Consider the following 17,629-nt stretch of genomic DNA (forward strand, 5'->3'; position numbering starts at 1 on the left):
CCAATAATTAAACACACCAGCCAGTGTGTCTGCAAAGTATTGTTAAGTAATGTGCCACTGCCTTTTTATAAAATATAGCGAGTAAAAAAAACCTCAACAAGTTGCCTGTTCCAGGGTGAATAAAAAATAGCAAAGTAAGACAAAAATGATGGTACCTTTTAATATTTTGTTACACAACTTTTTGTGACCAATAAGCCAGTATAGTTATACAGTAGTTGGTGCATTCAAGGCACAATTCCGGTCCTGTGATTGGAGCCTGTTTAATTTTTCAAACTCATTCTTTGTTGACTTAACAGGCTCTAAAAAAAAATCTCTTTTAATATTATTTTCAAAGGTGCAGAAAGAGTCCTTATTTTCTCCAAAACAAATTAATGCAATTGAAAGTGCAAGCTAGTTTCATTATCCTAATTTAAACATACTTTTATACATGCATTTAGAAGTGTTTTATCAAAAATTGACTTTAAGAGCATGTATAAAAAATAAATAAAAAGAGCATGTATTTTGTCCATATTTAAAATAGCATTTTTGTGATGCATCTGTTTAGGAAGTGTATCAGCCTATGTGGCCCCCTTGGAACACTGATCAAAAATTGTCTATTTAATGCCCTTATAATATAATGTCCTTGTGTTTCTCCTTTTAGGCTCCTTTGATTTGAAGACATCTCGAGTGCAGGAGTGTGGGAGCTTGGACATGAGTAAATTTGGCCCCAGCCAAACTGATAAAATAAAAAGTAAGCACATTATTTTCTTTCTCTCTTTCTTTTTTCTCTGTAGATGCAGAGTAGACAAAGGCAAGTAGTACAATATAAGTACTGTAGATTCATGTAGACTTAATATTCATTCATTAGTGTAATTAGGGCAAAAGAATGCTTTGTAATTAGCTGAGCTTGATGGCACAACAAATTGTCATGTCTGTGAACAGACAGGGCAAACATAAGAAAATGGTGGATCTAAATTATTTGCAAAAAAAAGCAATCAAACTTTATTTATAAAGGCCATGGCACGGGAATGATGTACACGTGGCCAAAGTTGGGACCGTTCTGTTAATGAAAGAAAAACCCACAGTGGTCACAATAACTTCAAATCTAACAATCTAACATTAGACATTGCTTTTCAACTGTGGTTTAAAAAAAACAAACAATAAAACTCATGCAGCAGAGATACTCAAAAACGATGCTACCCTTAATATTTAGTTAAACAACCTTTTGAGCCAAAACTGCCATCATACAATTTTTGTAACTTTTAATGGAATTTATCTCATGTTTTATTTTTTTGTTTCATAATTTAAGCTCATGTTTAAATGTGATAACATTTAGAACCTTTTGATGAGATGTGTAGCATGATCGAATTCACAACCCCAATTGATACGTATGCTGTATGTCAATATTAAAATTGCATATCGGTGATTTTCATGGCTGCTTTCAACATAAAAAACACAAAATGCAGCATTAAAATTAGTGTTTGCTGTTTTTGCTTTTCATGCAGGCAGTCAGTTTCGACGGAAACTGGAGAATGCATTACAGTCTAGTCTGGTTGATACAAACAGTTCGCAGAATTCAAGTGGTGAGTTGTCCATCTCATTTTTTCCCTTGTTCAGCCTCACATTTACAAAAAGTGTTTACCCCCTGAATAATATTAGTGGTACACAAAGGCTGTGCTTGCACTACTTTTCATTGATTGTCACTTGTTTATTACAAGCGCCTGTGTGACACTTGTGCACAGTTCCGTGCCATTAATTAATCAAAATGCAGAATAAATGAAGCAAGCACCCCAGTGATCATATTATCTTAACTCCCTCTTCTCATCTTGCTCTTCACAGGCACTCCAAGCCCTCTTGTGGCCACTTCCTTCCCTACACCTCAGAGTAAGTACCAGCCCTACCCCTATAAATCTACCTTTATGCTTCAACCAAATGTACAGTATGCATTTGCAGCCTACATTTCATTTCACTTTTAGTTCTCCGAAAGCCATTGTGCGTCTACTCTACACATTTGCTGCATTCATCATCACTGGTGAACGAACGCTCAAGGCTTATTGTACACCTGTAGGAGGCTTTGATTCAGGCTCCACACTGAGCCTCCCATTAACATAACGGGATAACTCCATCCAGTAAAATGCAGGCCACAAATAATTGAACACTTCAACACTGCCAATTTTTTTGCAAAGAGTTTATAAAATTTGAAATCATAATTTTTCAATTTATCACATTGAGTTCTGACACCAAGAAATTTCATTACGACGCACCTATTTCTCTCTTGCTATTCTTTGTGAGTGCTTTTAGTATCTGCGCTTATTTACTGTATTTTCTGGCTCTTAGGTTTTGAATTTTCAGCTCTCCCCTGAGTTTGCTCTTCTCTTGCTTCAAGAACAAAAACAAAAAATCGATTGAGCATTTTGTGCAGCCGAAGTGGGCTCAGTCAGTATTTTTTTCTTTTTCTTACCTTTTTTCAGCATTGGTTTCCTCAACCTTTGTGCAAGGGGTGCCAATCTAAAATATTTACCTATTTATGCTATTGCCTTATGTTGTGATTATTTTATCTATATTTGGTATGTGACTATACCAATATGTTGGTTCTGAGTTAGGAAAAGGTCCACTGATGTTACATAGTAATGGTTTGGCTTTGGCATGCAGGTACCTACACCACCTCCTCTCAAAAGTATTCATAAACTTGTCAGCAGCATCCACAATATAAATGCTTTTGGCTACAGGAAAGAAAGAAAAAGATGACAAAAAAGGTAGAATTGATAACCCTGGCCTACACGTGGCATAGAGCCGTAATGAAGGCAGCCGAATGGACAGATGCATTAGCATTTGCATTTTTGTCACTGAAGAGAGATTCAACTCTCTTCTCGGCCTTGTGATTTTTAGAACCCTACACTTGTGGTGCCTGTGGCATCCAGTTCCAGTTCTACAACAACCTGCTGGAGCACATGCAGTCCCACGCTGGTGAGTCCACTCTCACAAATGCATGTTGAAGCTCAGCAGCGAAGCAAGCATTGAGTTTAAAATGGCTGCAATTGATGTGGAAGTCTGTTCAAACAAACATGTTTTAGGCATGAAGTTCTCCCATGTGGTTGTTGCAGATCTGGTTCTGGGAACCCTGGTTCAGATTTTTTTCCAGTAATACAGTACAGTCATGTAGCTGTGCAATTATGGAGTTAAATTAGGGTCAAAAGTTTTGTACTTGAAAAAATAAAACTTGAAATTGAAAATTGTTGTGTTGATCTTGAATTTCGCAAATTATAAAAGGTAATCAAAATAAAAATAAGCGTGTGAAACGTTTTTTTTTTTTTGGTCAAAACATTTTTGATTCACTTCAGTCATTCCTTTGAATAAATTATTTATTTTCACTTTTTGCTTCCATATATATTTTGACATTTGAGGTCTTATTTTTTTCAGTTGCATGTTTTTTCTTTTCAGATTCAGATATTATTTGTTAGGGTTTCAAAACTTATTTTTTCACTTTCAAATCTTTTCACTTTCAGATCCTTTTTTTTTTCACTTTCAAATCTTTTTTTTTTTTTTTTCCAGTTTCAGACTTTCGGGGGCGTGGTGTCAACTGAGCATGGCGTGGAATCATGAGTGACAGCTACACAAAAGTGCTTTGGAACAACCCCCCAGTGACGGTGCCTTCAGGGAACGTAGGAATTAAAAGAACTCTTAACTCAACACTTTTATACACCATATCCGTGTGATTGGCAGCATATGAATTGATGCCAGTGACAAAATTACATTTTAAAACCTGTTTTAGACAGTACTGAGCGGCAATTGCAGTCTTTGAGCAATTGATTATGCCAGATTTTCAGTTCTATTTGTTGCCTCACCTTAACTCAACCAAACACCCAACCTTCTTCTTACTGCGCATGACCTGTTTCCTACAGCGCATACACAGATGCTACTTCGACGGGTATGCTGTTTTGTCGAGGCCTTGAAAGCAAGCGGGAGACTACGATGCGTTCACAGTGCCAAGTAGACATCGGACATATCAGGCACTGAAACGTGGCTGTTAACAGTACGGCAAAATCTGGCATAATCTATTGCTCGTAGACCGCAATTGGCGCTTAGTACTGTCTAAAATAGTTTTTGAAATAGAATTTTGTCACTGGCATCAATTCATATGCTACCAATCACACAAATGTGTATATAAGTGTTGAGTAAAGAGTTCGTTTAATTCCTATGTTCCCTGAAGGTACTGTCACTGGGGGATGGTTCCAAAGCACTTTTGTGCAGCTGTCACTCATGATTCCACGCCCCGCTCAGTTGACGCTACGCCCACACATAACATTTGAGTCAAACGTCTGAAACCGGGAGAAAAAAAACATATTTGAAAGTGGAAAAAATAAGTTTTGAAACTCTAAAAATAAAATCTGAATCTGAAAAGAAAAAACATGCAATATGTATATGGAAGCAAAAAGTGAAAATAAATAATTTATTCAAAGGAATGACCAAAGTGAATCAAAATTAATTTTGACCCGAAAAAAACGTTTCACTTTAAATACCTTTTTATATTTTGCGAAATTCAAGATACAGACAATTTTCAGTTTCAAGTTTTATTTTTTTTAAGTACAAAACTTTTGACCCTAGTTAAACTCCATATACAATGACTTAGTCTAGTATTTCTACTTGGCAAAAAAAGTGTTTTTTACATGTGCAGTTTTAGTGATTAAACTAGGCATATGGGCTTTATAATTAATTTTGTATTATGATTACCTTCCATTTTATTTTTTAATTTTCCATTGTTTTGTTTTGACATTAGGTCCATTCATCAAATTAATTTGATAGCATTTGTCAAATCTGCATGTGAGAACTGGTTGTTGCAATTACTTATCTGACATTTTATTTAAAATTTGGACTATATTTCAAACATTCCCGTTCTTCCACTTTCTTTTTTTGCACTGCCTATATCTTGAGCTTTTTTCCACCCTTATTCCTTGTCCTTACACAATCTTGCATTTCCACCTTTTTCTTTAATTTCAAGACATGCTGATAAACTTCCTTCCTCTTCGTTCCCTCAGCTGACAACGAGAACCATACCAAAGGGGACTCTCCAAAAGCCTCCTCAGCCTCGGGTCCTCAGGAGCCGCTGTGGAGAGTGTCTCTGGCTCAGGCCCCCCATCCTCCAATCAAACTACAGATACAACCTCAAAGTCTTGCCCAGAGGAACCACAATGTCACCCGTATGTTTTTACTAATATATTACATGCATACAGTGCAATTGGATCGTTAATTGTCCTATCCACAACATCGCATTGATTTGTTTGGGAAAGACAGGGCATGCTGTACAACACTTCCAGCTGATTGGACAAAGCAGAATCGTGTGCATGTCTACCTAACTTGTTTTGACCAATCACGGCAAAGGACATAAAATGTCATCCCCGACATGCGACTGTTGTGACTAGCTGATATCATGGCGTTGAGTTTATGTTGTCGGTTTTGTAATGTTGATATGCGGATACAAGAGACTAATTCAGTGAGAACAGAATTAATTGCAGCGTCCACGCATTCCTCCACCGGTGTCGCCATGTTTGGTATGTTTCTTCCCGCGGCTTTGGCGCTTCTTGTTCTCGTCACAGCTGCATATCCCGCCCCCAAATACAATGTCGCTCTGTGATTGGTCCAAACCACCAGTGGTTTGTATCGGTGGAAATCAATGGGAGCTGTACAAGATGGATTCTCGTGAGTTTGTGAACTCGCAAATACCGAGAGAATAAATCTTGCGAGAGCAAGGTTAGTAGTGACAGGCAAAACAAATAAATGTTCTTCAGTTGGATGGAAAAAGGTACAATCAATCAACCTTTATCTTACCACATGTTGCCATTCATTACAACAGAGTATGTCATGGCTTGATGATGTTGAAAAAAGCTCATTTACCCACAGTTCTAAAGAGATTTGTGAATAATGATGAAACTTAGCTATATTCTAATGCTAATTGCTGCATAATGGAAACAGATAGAAATGTTTTTTCCCTGATGAAAGAGACTCTAATCTTTCTTTGGGTAGGTTCCATGTTTTTATTGCAATAGAGCACAATATTCTGTGGGCCTTGCAAAATCAGTCAAAATCCAGTAAAATAGCCGGGAGCGAAGGGGATTGCTTCAGTGAAAATGGCTGAGAGTGAATGAGTTCAATGTTTTATTTGGAATGTGTAAGGTAGCAAACTCCTCACCTGTCCTTAACTTAGAACTGTGGTGTAGGCATGCTAAAACCTAGGCCCCTTGCACTGTAACTCAACTAATTACATTTACTTTCTATAAAAAACTCAAGTCAGTGCTCTCCACTTAACATATAAGAACAAATTGTATTCCACCTTAAAGGTTCAACTGTGATATTGCCATCCATCCATTTTCAGAACTGCTTATTCCTTACAAGGGACGCGATTGCCAAGTACTGTGTAAACCCTGAACCCATTCTATTCAGTTGAGGTTTATTATGATCTATTTTTTACTGTCTATATATTGTCCTAAATGATGTTTCTCTCTGTCCAGATAATAACGGGCTGCCTGAGAAAGAGCGGCTGCAGGTGGCTGAGCGTCTCTTACGGGTAATGTGTTCTGATCTGAACATGCTCAACGTTCTCAACAGCAAGGACTTCCTCAAGCTGGCCCAGACTCTGGTGGACACGGGGGCACGTCATGGTGCCTACTCCACCCGTGATGCCCTCGGCAACATGAGTGCCTTGGCGCTGCGTCAGCTGCCCCGCATGTACAACCAGGTCAAGGTCAAGGTGACATGCGCCCTTGGCTCCAACGCCTCGCTTGGCATCGCAGTCACTTGTCACTCCCAGACTTCTGGCCCGGACGCTTGCTTCGTTCTGACGGCGTACCAAGTGGAGGGATCAAGACTGAAACGCTATGTGCTTGGCGTACGGGAGGCGGAGCTAAGGGAGGGGCCAGAGCAGATTCACCACTGGGTCCAGAATGTGTTATCGGAGTTTGTGATGTCAGACATTCGCACTGTGTACGTGGCAGAGCCCCGGGTATCGGCGGCCGGGTTCGGGGCATCTCCGCTCGGCAGCGGCGGCAGGGGCAGGATATGCTTGCGCTGCGCGGGGTGTTCGCTTGGCGCCGTGGTCCAAGCCGTTCTGGGTAAGCGTAGCCTGCAGGCTCGAGGCCTTCACGAACTGGCCGAACTCCTCGCCACGTGTAAAGACATCTCCGCCTCCACCACACTGGCACTGAGGCAGGAGCAGTACAGTAACACTTCCCAAAGCACCACCGAAGAAGGAGCGCAAGGCAGCGCTGCCCAGTGCCCCACCCCTCCCTGCTGGGACCGTACGGCCGAGGCTTTACTGCAGGTCCATGCCCACTTTGAGCACATCTGTGAGACGTACGGGCGCAGTAAGTCCACAGCACCGCTGCTCCAGGGCCTTAACAAGCATTTGCTTGGCACGCTGACTTGTCTGCTGGCCCCTCTGCGCCTGGCAGCACTGGAGCTGAGCAGCCAGAGGCGGCCCACCCTTCAGCAGGTGCTTCCCGTTTACCTGCGCCTGGAGAAGTTCTTCACTTCCAAAGCCGGAGAGGCGGGAACCGGCATGGCCAGCAAACTCTGCCACTACTTTCTAGAAGCGCTCAAGGAGAACTTCAAGGTAGTGTATTTCTTACAATGTTTCTTAAATAATTGCAAATGTTATTGTTGGAGACTAAACTATATTTAATCTCTATTAAATTTCCTCATGAAAAACAAGTATAATACAACAGTAACTTTATTTAGATCCTTTAGATACTTAATATATTTCAGTGCTATTAATACATGGTAGTGCAGCAAGTCATCAATGTGGAGTTTGCATGTGATTGCCTGGATTTGCTCCAGGCACTCCTTCCTCCTCCAACACTCCATATACAGTTCTCAGCATAAATGAGTACACACCCCCTTTCGAAAAATGTAAAGATTATGTTGAATGTCTCAATGAACATCAGAACAATTTCCCAAATTTTGACAAAATGTTTTCTGAAGAATACGCGCTTAACTCACATGAAAGTAAGGTTGGTAATAGAATGCATAGATTACAATATCTTCAGTTTAATCAAATTACAGTAATTTCTGGACTACAAGACGTTACTTTTTTCACTTGCCTTCAACCCTGCGGCTAATACAAAGGTGTGGCTTATCCATCAGATCACAAGGGGGCACACTACAAAGGAAGCGCAAGAACGTCAGTCAGAGCAAAACAAACCTAGTGAGCCCAAATACAGTAGGAGAGACAGAACAAGAGCGAGACAATTTGCGCCCTCATTATGGAAAAGAAAGTAGCGGGAACCCGGTGCAGTGACATTAAAACACCTGCGGCTTAACGGCGGGTGCTGCTTATATGTGTATCAAACTCGAGTTCCCCAAATTCAGCTAGTGCGGTTTATAGTCAAGTGCGTCTTATAGTCCAGATATTACTGTTACTAATGAAAAAAAAAATTATGCATCCCACAACAAAAACGGTGTTTCTTTGAAAGCCACTACTATCGATGCTTACCGTTAAGTAAACAATGGTGTTTTGCATTGTTTGTTAGCATTAAGCTAAGCTGACTTATTCATAAGGCAAGGCTGTTGTTTTAAAGCCATAAAAAGTTATTGTCTCTCCAACCTAAACAAACCGTTGTGGACTCAAAATTCTTGCTGTATTTAGTTTATTTTAGCATCCTGAATCTGACTAGCATGGATTTTATTGTGCACTTGTTCATTTTGAAGATTTTGACAGATTCACCTCAAGTGTACAATCGGGAACTGAAAACGCATTTAAATACACATGTAAATCTCTATAGTGTCAGTGAACTTCAGTTTGAAGTGCCATTAAACAGGTTAAAGCGTCTTTATTTGTGAATTGTTCAATATTTGCCAAACTGCTACTCGTTGTGAAGTGAGTTGAACTGAGTTCACTGCCACCATACATCACTCAGATCTTATGTTTGCACTTGCAAGTCACAGGGGAAAAAGTCTGCCGAATCACTGCTCCGATCGTGAAAAACTCATAGGTCGGATCACTCATATGTCAAGGCAGGGTTAGGGTTAGGGCACTGTATTTGTCCATCCAGCCATCCATTTACTACCGCTCATCCGGGGTCGGGTCGCGGGGGCAATAGCTGTAGGAAGGAAGCCCAGACTTCCCTGTCCCCAGCCACTTCAACCATCTCCTCCGACGGGATCCCAAGGTGTTCCCAGGCCAGCCGAGAGACCTCCCGCCAGTGGGACATGCCCGGAACACCTCTGCAGGGAGGCGTCCAGGAGGCATCCAAACCAGATGCCCGAGCCACCTCAACTGGCTCCTCACTGTATTTATAATAAAGAAATAAGTGAAATTGGATAATTTCTCCTGGCATCCTTAATTATCTCATGATACACTAACTTTGTTTGTGTCACTGCTGTAAGATGGATAGATAAGTCATGGTATACTTATACTAAAAACATCCATCTTATCCCCAGGTTGAGCGAGCCCACCAGGTGGCTATGGTTTTGGACCCTCAGCTCAAACTACGTTTAGTTCCGGCTTACCAGCATGAGGACATCATCTCCCGAGCATGCGAATTTGCAGCCGAACCGAGGGATGGGAGCATGGCCGCTGCCGGGTCGTCGTGCAGTGAGGAGCGGGACAATGACGGCCCACCCATGCCTAAAATAACCCGAGTCGAGGGGGCCGGAAACAACGGAGGCCTTTCCAGGTTGACATTGTCTGCCAACGACGACAGTCAAAGCCACGTCAGGCAAGAGATCTTCCAGTACCTTGCGGAGCCTCTTCTCCAAGGCACCACCGATCTCTTCCACTACTGGAGTTCAACAATGGGCGACAAATTCCCCAGGCTTGCCCGCCTGGCACTGTGGCTCCTGGCTGTGCCCGCAGTGGGCATACGCAGCGAATGTGTAACAGTATGCGAGCAGAGCCTGGCTATGAAGAGGAGGCAGCAGGTAACCGCTGAAGAAATGAACAAACTCATTTTCCTTCGCTCCAACATGGGCTAACTAACCAAACCTTCCACCAGAGACTTATTTATATAGGCTTAAACCGACTGTAAAGCTAATTGTGTATGGAAAAGGTGAGGAAAAAAAACAAGTTTTTAGGTTGCAAGCACTTGGGACAGTAAAGCTTGTCGCGTACGGTATGACACACTGACGTAGAGATATTCAGTGCTTTAGGGACAGAACAGTAGCTGTTTGGGTGTCAGGTGAGCTTCTTTGGTCAGGCCTCGAAGACTCAACTGCTTTAAAGGCTACATGCTGTTAGAGTTACGGGGCTGCAGGTAAGGTCAGTAAGAGTGAGACGACACACAAACGGTTCAGAAATTTCACTGCCTTTTGCGCCTCGAGTCTCACTAGCAAATTTGTGGCAATGGCACAGAAATAGGATTTTTTAAAATTATTTCAACAGCCTCCACAAAAGTTGCTAAAACCATCAACTTTCTATTCAGAAAGCTTAAAAAAAATTACAATCTTAAATTTCATCATACACTAACTAACGTTTTCTTTGGCTGGATTTACACAGCAAGTCTAAGTGGCCAGTTCTGATTGAATGCGTAATTGCCTACACTGAATCCTTTTTTTAATGGTTATTTGTTATTATTGTTTACCTCTGGCTCCAAATCTGAGACAGTGGTCCTAAATCAGAAATGGGTTGTGTGCCTTCTCCGGTCGGGGATGAGATCCGGCCCCAAGTGGAGGAGTTCAAGTATTTTGGGGTCTTGTTCATGACTCGAGTGAGGGCAGGATGGTGCGTCAGATCGACAGACAGATCGGTGCATCGTCTGCAGTGATGCAGACTCTGTATCGGTCTGTCGTGGTGAAGGAGGAGTTAAGCCAAAAGTTGATATGGTGAGAAACTCGGACTTCCAGGCTGGGCTCGGAGTCGAGCTGCTGCTCCTCCAAGATTAAGAGGAGCCCTATGAGGTGGTTCAGGATTCTGATTAGGACTTGAACTGGAGTACACTATTCAATTTCCAGCCCCCGTGCTCAGCAATGCACCACTTATGTGTACCCCTGAGTATAAAAGCATCTACACCAGGCATCGACAACACAGAATACATAAATAATCCAAATATTTAACATTACTGAGGATAACCTCAACATTACACCATTGGCTGCCCTCTCCAATAACTCCGCTTATTTAGTGATTAAAAAAAAAAACGGGAGAGCTTCAGAAAATAAACAATCCACGAATTCACTTTATTAGAACAAAAGGACATAAAATACCACGTGTTACAATTATTATTTCCACTACCATGACACATCTACATCGACAACAAAAATCAGAACTGTTTCACTGGAATCGTGCAGTGTAAATTCAGCCTTTGTCTTGTTAGCCGCACTGCTTGGCTTGTAGGCACACTTGACAACTCTGTTCAGATTTTTGGGATGGTACAACCATGCTTCTATTTAATATATTTAAATCACAATGCGGTTTTAGCTTGCTCACTGTAGAGAAACATACTGACCTGCTGTTGATTTTTAAATATTATGTTGTTGTTTTTCCACTGTTATTTACAGGCAAGCGGTAGTAATTTGAATAGCCATGGTTCTGGTAAATACATTGCTGGTCGGAACTTCTTTTATTTTTTTTAATCAACATAGTTTAGTCTTCCTTAAATGGGTCTTAATGTGTTGATTTCTTTAGGCAATAAGCTACAGTACAGTTTATGGTAAAAGGGAAAACTTAACGACATCTACTTAAAACAGATTTGTAGCAGACCCCCTGCTCCCACCATTAATCACTGTATTTTTTGTGTGGAAATCAAAATGGAAATCTCCCAAATGAAAATAATGAAGCCTGTCATTTCCCTCACTGTACTTTGAGTTCCATATAAAGGCATATGTTACACCCTCAAATACAGCTTGTAGTGTCATTTAAGATAATGTGAGACAGATGCACTGACGTCCACACTAACGAAATAGTTCCTTTTGCTTATTTTTTATTTTATTTTATTTTTTCTTTTGTGGGATAATACCTTCTTAAATTGCCTTGGATGAGTAAGTGACATCGTTTGTGTGTTCTTTACCTTTCTTACCTTTTAGTCGACAAAAAATGCCTTTATGTTGCTAAGTCATTGCCTTCTCTGCAACATCCCCCCATTTATTTGTATTTTTTGTTGTTGCTTTGCAAAGCAGGTTTTGACTGACTGTTTGAAACTGCGCCCCCTAGTGGTCAATTGTAGGCCTTCATTATGGACAAATGTGTGGACCAAGTGCTTTTTGCTCTGCCTCCCAATTCCCTGTTGTGAGAATTTATGCTCATGAGGTGTTGTCTTCAATAACGAGAGGTCCGCAATTGTCTTCAAATAATACTATATTAGTATATTTTTCAGTATTCTATTTAAACAGCGGAACAATCTGTAAATATAATTACCTATCTTATAACCCTGACTAACTGCATTAGATGCCGCACGCACACGTTTTGTTGTTGTTTTCTAAAAAAAAAAAAAATGCTTGTCGTTTAATGAAAATTACAGATTTTTATCTCCCCAAACCCCCACCCCCCACCCCCATTTAAAATCATGTCTGTTTTTGTGTGTTACCTGATTCCGTGCAACCTGGATTTGGAGATTAGGGATGGGCACTGGACTACATTTCTTTGAACTTTTAATTGAGCAATTGATTAATTTAATAATATTTTTATGGCTAAAAATAGTGCATTTCATTATACCATATACTGTCAATTTATTGATTTAATGACTTTTTAATAATAGTTGTAGGAGAGACATAGGAGTATGAATTTGGACATGCTTTTGCCAAAATACGATCAAGAATTGCGGAACACCCCATTTTTTTGTCTTCCTGACATTAGCCCATATTTAGGGGACGGCCCTGTCTCACATAAGTGAGCCAGTACTCGTCTTCATCAAGACGATGACTGGGGACAGAGCCCGATCTTTGTGGATAGGGGGTTCGCATGACTCCTCTCATCATCTCGCCTGCTAGTGTGTGCATAAGAGCAGGCTGGATCTTGCCAGCAAGTGTGCGTGTTCCGGCTGGCAGTTGGCCTTCACTTTTGCCGCATTGCTCAGCGGGCGGGTCAGCTTTCGTACTCATATCAGAAACTGTGTGCTGCGCCCAGCTGCTCGCTTCGACTTGAAAAAGCAAAGTTCACTGTGTGGAGAGAAAGGGAGAAAAAAAGCCAGTGTCCGTAATGGAAAAAAAACAAACATTTTAACTTGAGGCAGTTGTTCAAATGCTACACTGTGTATTGAGTATATACAGTGTAGTGCATAGGCACATTTCAGACATCACTTAAAAGTGGCCCTGGATTATCAACTAGTCTAGTTTTTGTGTCATTTGTTGGTTGTTATGTAAATTAACCCCATTTATAAGTGGGCGTTTTTTGTCCCCATTTTGCCCCTTCCTAACCAAGGATGTAAAATGCCAGACGATCTTATATTTTATAAGATTGCGTTATTAGATTATCCTTCTGTCTGAAGTTTGAGTGGATTTGTCCCGATGATAGAATGTGGGCCCGACAATCTTAAATATTTAACGTTCAATATTTATGACCAAAAATTCTTGAAGTTGACTTCTCTTGAGCTATTTGACCTCGCAAACGGTGACTTGAACCTAATGTAGCCAATCAAAGAAGCGCTATGACCAACAAGGAAGCGGCGGTGATTAAAATGTCCTGCCCAATGTTTTCGTACTGTATACCGTGAAAGTGGAGTCTCTAGATGACAAAAAAATTGCCGCAGAAGACGACTATTTTAAGATTTGAAAAAAAAATGCTTGTATGTACCAGGCCTAAATCTTCTTTCTCCAGTTTGCTTACAAGCCATTTAAAAGTCATTTTTTTTCCTCATGTCCCATCTCAATGCTTTGTTAAACATAATATAATAGCTGACTGAAGTGGTCTTGCGTGCACCAGCGCTGGTTGCAGTCAAATCACGCACTCCATTTCACATCCATCAACAATTCTGTGCTATCGACAAGAGTTCTTAACATCACGTAATCATTTTGTGTGATCGCCATTTTAAATGAGTACGGCAAAAATGTACGTTATTCGAAATACACCAATTTAATGCTTTACCTCAATATTTAAAAGGTAGTGTTGCTGCTCGTTGTAAAAAAAAACAAAAAAAAACAACCCCACTATAAATGCTTTTAAGTTAGTGGTTTTCTCTGTGCCAGGAATAGATGAAGGGATTTGTAATAACGTTTTTAAAGTATGTATTTTAAAATAGGACACGCTCTGGGACACAATGCCATTAGTTGACGTCACGACGTTCGCGTCAACATAATCGAATCCTATAACTAGAGGTTTTTTTTTCCTGCTTAAATGAGAATTCTATAGTAAGATAATTCTGCATGCTTTTTAATAAGATTATATGATACAGTTTGAAGCCAGTGTTTTTTTTGTTGTTTTTTTACCCTCTCGGGTGTGGAGGGTGGCGGCCGAGGTACTGCTGATCATGGGGTGTGCGAATGCGTGGTCGACGTCATCCGTTTTCCGAGGACGTATTATGTAAATACGAGAGAACTGCTGTTTTTATGCCACGAGAGGGCGCCGTCAATACAGAGACACAGTAAAGGAGCGCCGATAACATTATACCTCTTTTTTCTACAGTAGCATTTCAAGGAGAAAAAATAAAGGTCTTTTGATATCATCAAATAACTCAACTTAGATACTGTTAGCCAAGCCGCTGTAAGTTTGATTTTAACTTATTAAGACGTCAATTGTAAAAATATGCTAACACTGAGATGTGTTCTTTGGCTTCTAGTCTGCATTATCAAATCAGGTTGACAACCGTGTGTTGCTTTTAATTCTATTTTACAGGCTTTTTTTTTTTCATTTTCTACTGTTATACAACACGTTTGATCCTTATTTTTTTCTTCCTGTTTAGATTCCCACCTGAGTTGTCTTATTAGTAAGCCTAATTTATACTTTTGTAGCAACACTATTTTTATATAATAACAAAGTAAGGGTTCAGTGTCTTTTTTTTTTTTTGTCTTCTAATGGCAGCGCTGTTCAAAACTGTTTCTGGACTACATAACCCACTGTAGTATGTGATGTGTGAATAAACTCCTAATCTGTGTCTGAAGTCTTGTGTACATGATGCAATTCTTGTCATAATAGAATATTTATAAATATATGATATTGCATTAAGTCACGAATGTGCCATCGATGCACAAAACCTCACATTCTTCAACAGAGTACTTTGAATGTGCACAAGGCCTAAATTACATTTTCATTTTCCAAAGCATTGCACTTAATATTTTATCCAGAAAGATTTGTTTCTTTGCTTCTGTTATATATTCGGTTTTGTCTGTTTCCTGGGACGTTTGCATTGCTGGCCCTACGTGAATAATGCAATGTAATATATATATTTTTTTTTTCGGGGGAGATGCAATGTAATATCACTAAAGTGGGATTTGATTATTACTTAGTCTAAGGCTGTGATTCCCATAAATGATTTTAAATTAATCTAAGCCAGCCACATATAGTGACAGGCATGACAAAAGTTTTTCCTCTAGATGGCAAAATGAACAATGAATATCAATCTATTGTCAATCATACAACCGAGTAATAGTTTTTGTGTTCAACTATGACCCCGATTTATAATAATAATTTTGTGAGTAAATTGAACCCATAATTATTTTAGTGTATATGCTTTTTTTTTTTTTTTTAAATAAATATGCTCCCTTCCTTGGCTCAATAAAGGTTCTACAATATCGGAAGATTGTTTAAAAAAAATAAAAATGAAACTGGACAAGTACTGTCCTCCTTTATACTGTTCTCGACCGCTAGATGGCAGTGCCCCTTCAGATTTAATACATAACTTGGTCCCGAGTCGCTTGTCAGTCAACCCCCACAAAAAAAATCAGCACTACTGAATAACCTTGTGGGCGTTTCATTGAAATATATTTGCTGGTGACCTGAAATTGGGAGAGATGATCATGTTTAGACTAATTATTAATTTTGTGTTTTATGCCAACTCATCGAATTTCCTCCAACAACACGCATTGACACAAACTTCTAGTCTAGTATACATATTTCAAATTTGGTAACATGTTTTAAATTTAATTGGGGAGGGGTTTCCACACGTCATTCAACGTCAACTAAACGTTTCCTCACTGCTTGCTAGTATGACATACACCCACTTGCACAACTCGCAAAGCTGCTCAAAGTGAACCATTTAATTGGTTGAGTGGGGTCAAGTTGGTTTGTGAAAGAAGCATTTATCAAACCAATCTAATAGTTGTAAAGCCGTATAAGTAAGGCGTCTGCATCCGGACTCGGAGGCGGACCTATCCTGCTCGTCTGCTCACTGAGCAAGAACAATCAGGAAGGAAGGAGGCATTCTCCTCTTCCTCATCTTCATCTCCTTCCTGTATGGAGCACCTGACTTATCAGGAGTGACACGAATGTACAGAAGTGCCGGGGCGCATCCGGCCGGCCTGCTGTCAGGTGTCGTTCCCGCTAACACTCCAACATAGGCCGTGACCTCACAAGCCCCTCAGTTTGCATCTAGCATCGTGCCCACACTTACTGCACTGCCTGCCTGCTCCACTGGCTGCCTCTGCGTATGCATTTATACTAGGGGTGTCAAAATCAGTGCGTTCATTTTGAGTTAATTCAAGGTTCCTTTAACCCCACAATTTTTTTTTACGCACGATGAATGACCGCCTCTTACTTGGAAAACCCGTACCGGGGGAATTCCAGTTGCGACGTCCATGTCAAAATTTAGCAGTAATACATTTAATAATAATACATATATTTGTGGAGACTGGGACCAAGTTGTATTTTACAATTTTTCACAAATTACTTCATGTTAAAGATTAGATATCTTTTACTATGAAAATAAAAATGCAGTGTCTTACAAATGCAATTATGCCATCTAGTGGCAGAAAAATGACCTCAACACAAATCAATCTCACACTTTTTTACAGTACATCTTTTTCATTTTAACTCAATCATTATGAATTATTATGAAATTGTTGTATCAATGACTAAAAGATGCAGCCATATTCCTGTTATTAATCATATTGTCCACTTTTATGTTAACAAGAGTATGAAACAATACTTAATTGTACATTTTATTTATTACATTTTTATTTTATTTAAAACAGATATAAATATATCCTGAGTTAACTATTGAAGTCATTTGATTAATTCAGATTAAAAATTTTAATCGCCTAACACCCCTAATTTATACACACAATATGTACAGTAGATGCATGATCTATGTGTCAAATAGAAGCTATGTCAAAGTTCCAAGACTGGTGTCACAAAACATAGATTTCAATTCTTGTTAACTGGAAAAATAAACAAACTCTGAATATCGACCAATGGTCTAACCTCCTCATAAATCACATTTTAATGGAAAAAATATCTGCCTCAAATAAAAACCAAATATCAAAATTTATAGAAACATGGTCTACGTATATAGAATTTTTTAACCTAATTCTGGTCACTTAATTCTGCCTGTTAGCGAGAGCCACCACATCGTGATAACTTACATTGATGTTTCTGCATTTGGCAATTTATTATATTATATTATTAGTATGGGATTTTTTTTTATAGGTTTTAGGTGAACTAATGAATACACACACACTCGCACGCATGCACACACACACACATACACATATTCACCCACATACAAAAATATATATATATATATATATTTAAAAAAAAAAAAGGAGAGCAATGATGACATGTCAAATCGAATGAACA

At 39.6% G+C, this 17,629-nt stretch overlaps 1 protein-coding gene across 6 annotated transcripts in view; it reads left to right on the forward strand.

Moving 5' to 3' along the window:
- Positions 1 to 14,996, forward strand: part of znf618 (zinc finger protein 618) — a 31,842-nt gene extending 16,846 nt beyond the window's left edge. For 5 of the 6 annotated variants that reach the window (XM_077585969.1, XM_077585970.1, XM_077585971.1 and 2 more), the window contains exons 8-14: positions 641 to 730; positions 1,485 to 1,562; positions 1,819 to 1,863; positions 2,869 to 2,946; positions 5,016 to 5,177; positions 6,486 to 7,585; positions 9,412 to 14,996. In XM_077585969.1, coding sequence (XP_077442095.1) covers positions 641 to 730; positions 1,485 to 1,562; positions 1,819 to 1,863; positions 2,869 to 2,946; positions 5,016 to 5,177; positions 6,486 to 7,585; positions 9,412 to 9,945 — 2,087 coding nt within the window. In that variant the 3' untranslated portion in view covers positions 9,946 to 14,996. The remainder of the gene's footprint in view (positions 1 to 640; positions 731 to 1,484; positions 1,563 to 1,818; positions 1,864 to 2,868; positions 2,947 to 5,015; positions 5,178 to 6,485; positions 7,586 to 9,411) is intronic. The other variant, XM_077585968.1, reaches the window with a different exon arrangement.
- The last annotated feature ends 2,633 nt before the right edge of the window (positions 14,997 to 17,629 follow it).

The sequence above is a fragment of the Vanacampus margaritifer genome, chromosome 14, assembly GCF_051991255.1.
Source record: "Vanacampus margaritifer isolate UIUO_Vmar chromosome 14, RoL_Vmar_1.0, whole genome shotgun sequence".
NCBI classification, from domain to species: Eukaryota; Metazoa; Chordata; class Actinopteri; order Syngnathiformes; family Syngnathidae; genus Vanacampus; species Vanacampus margaritifer.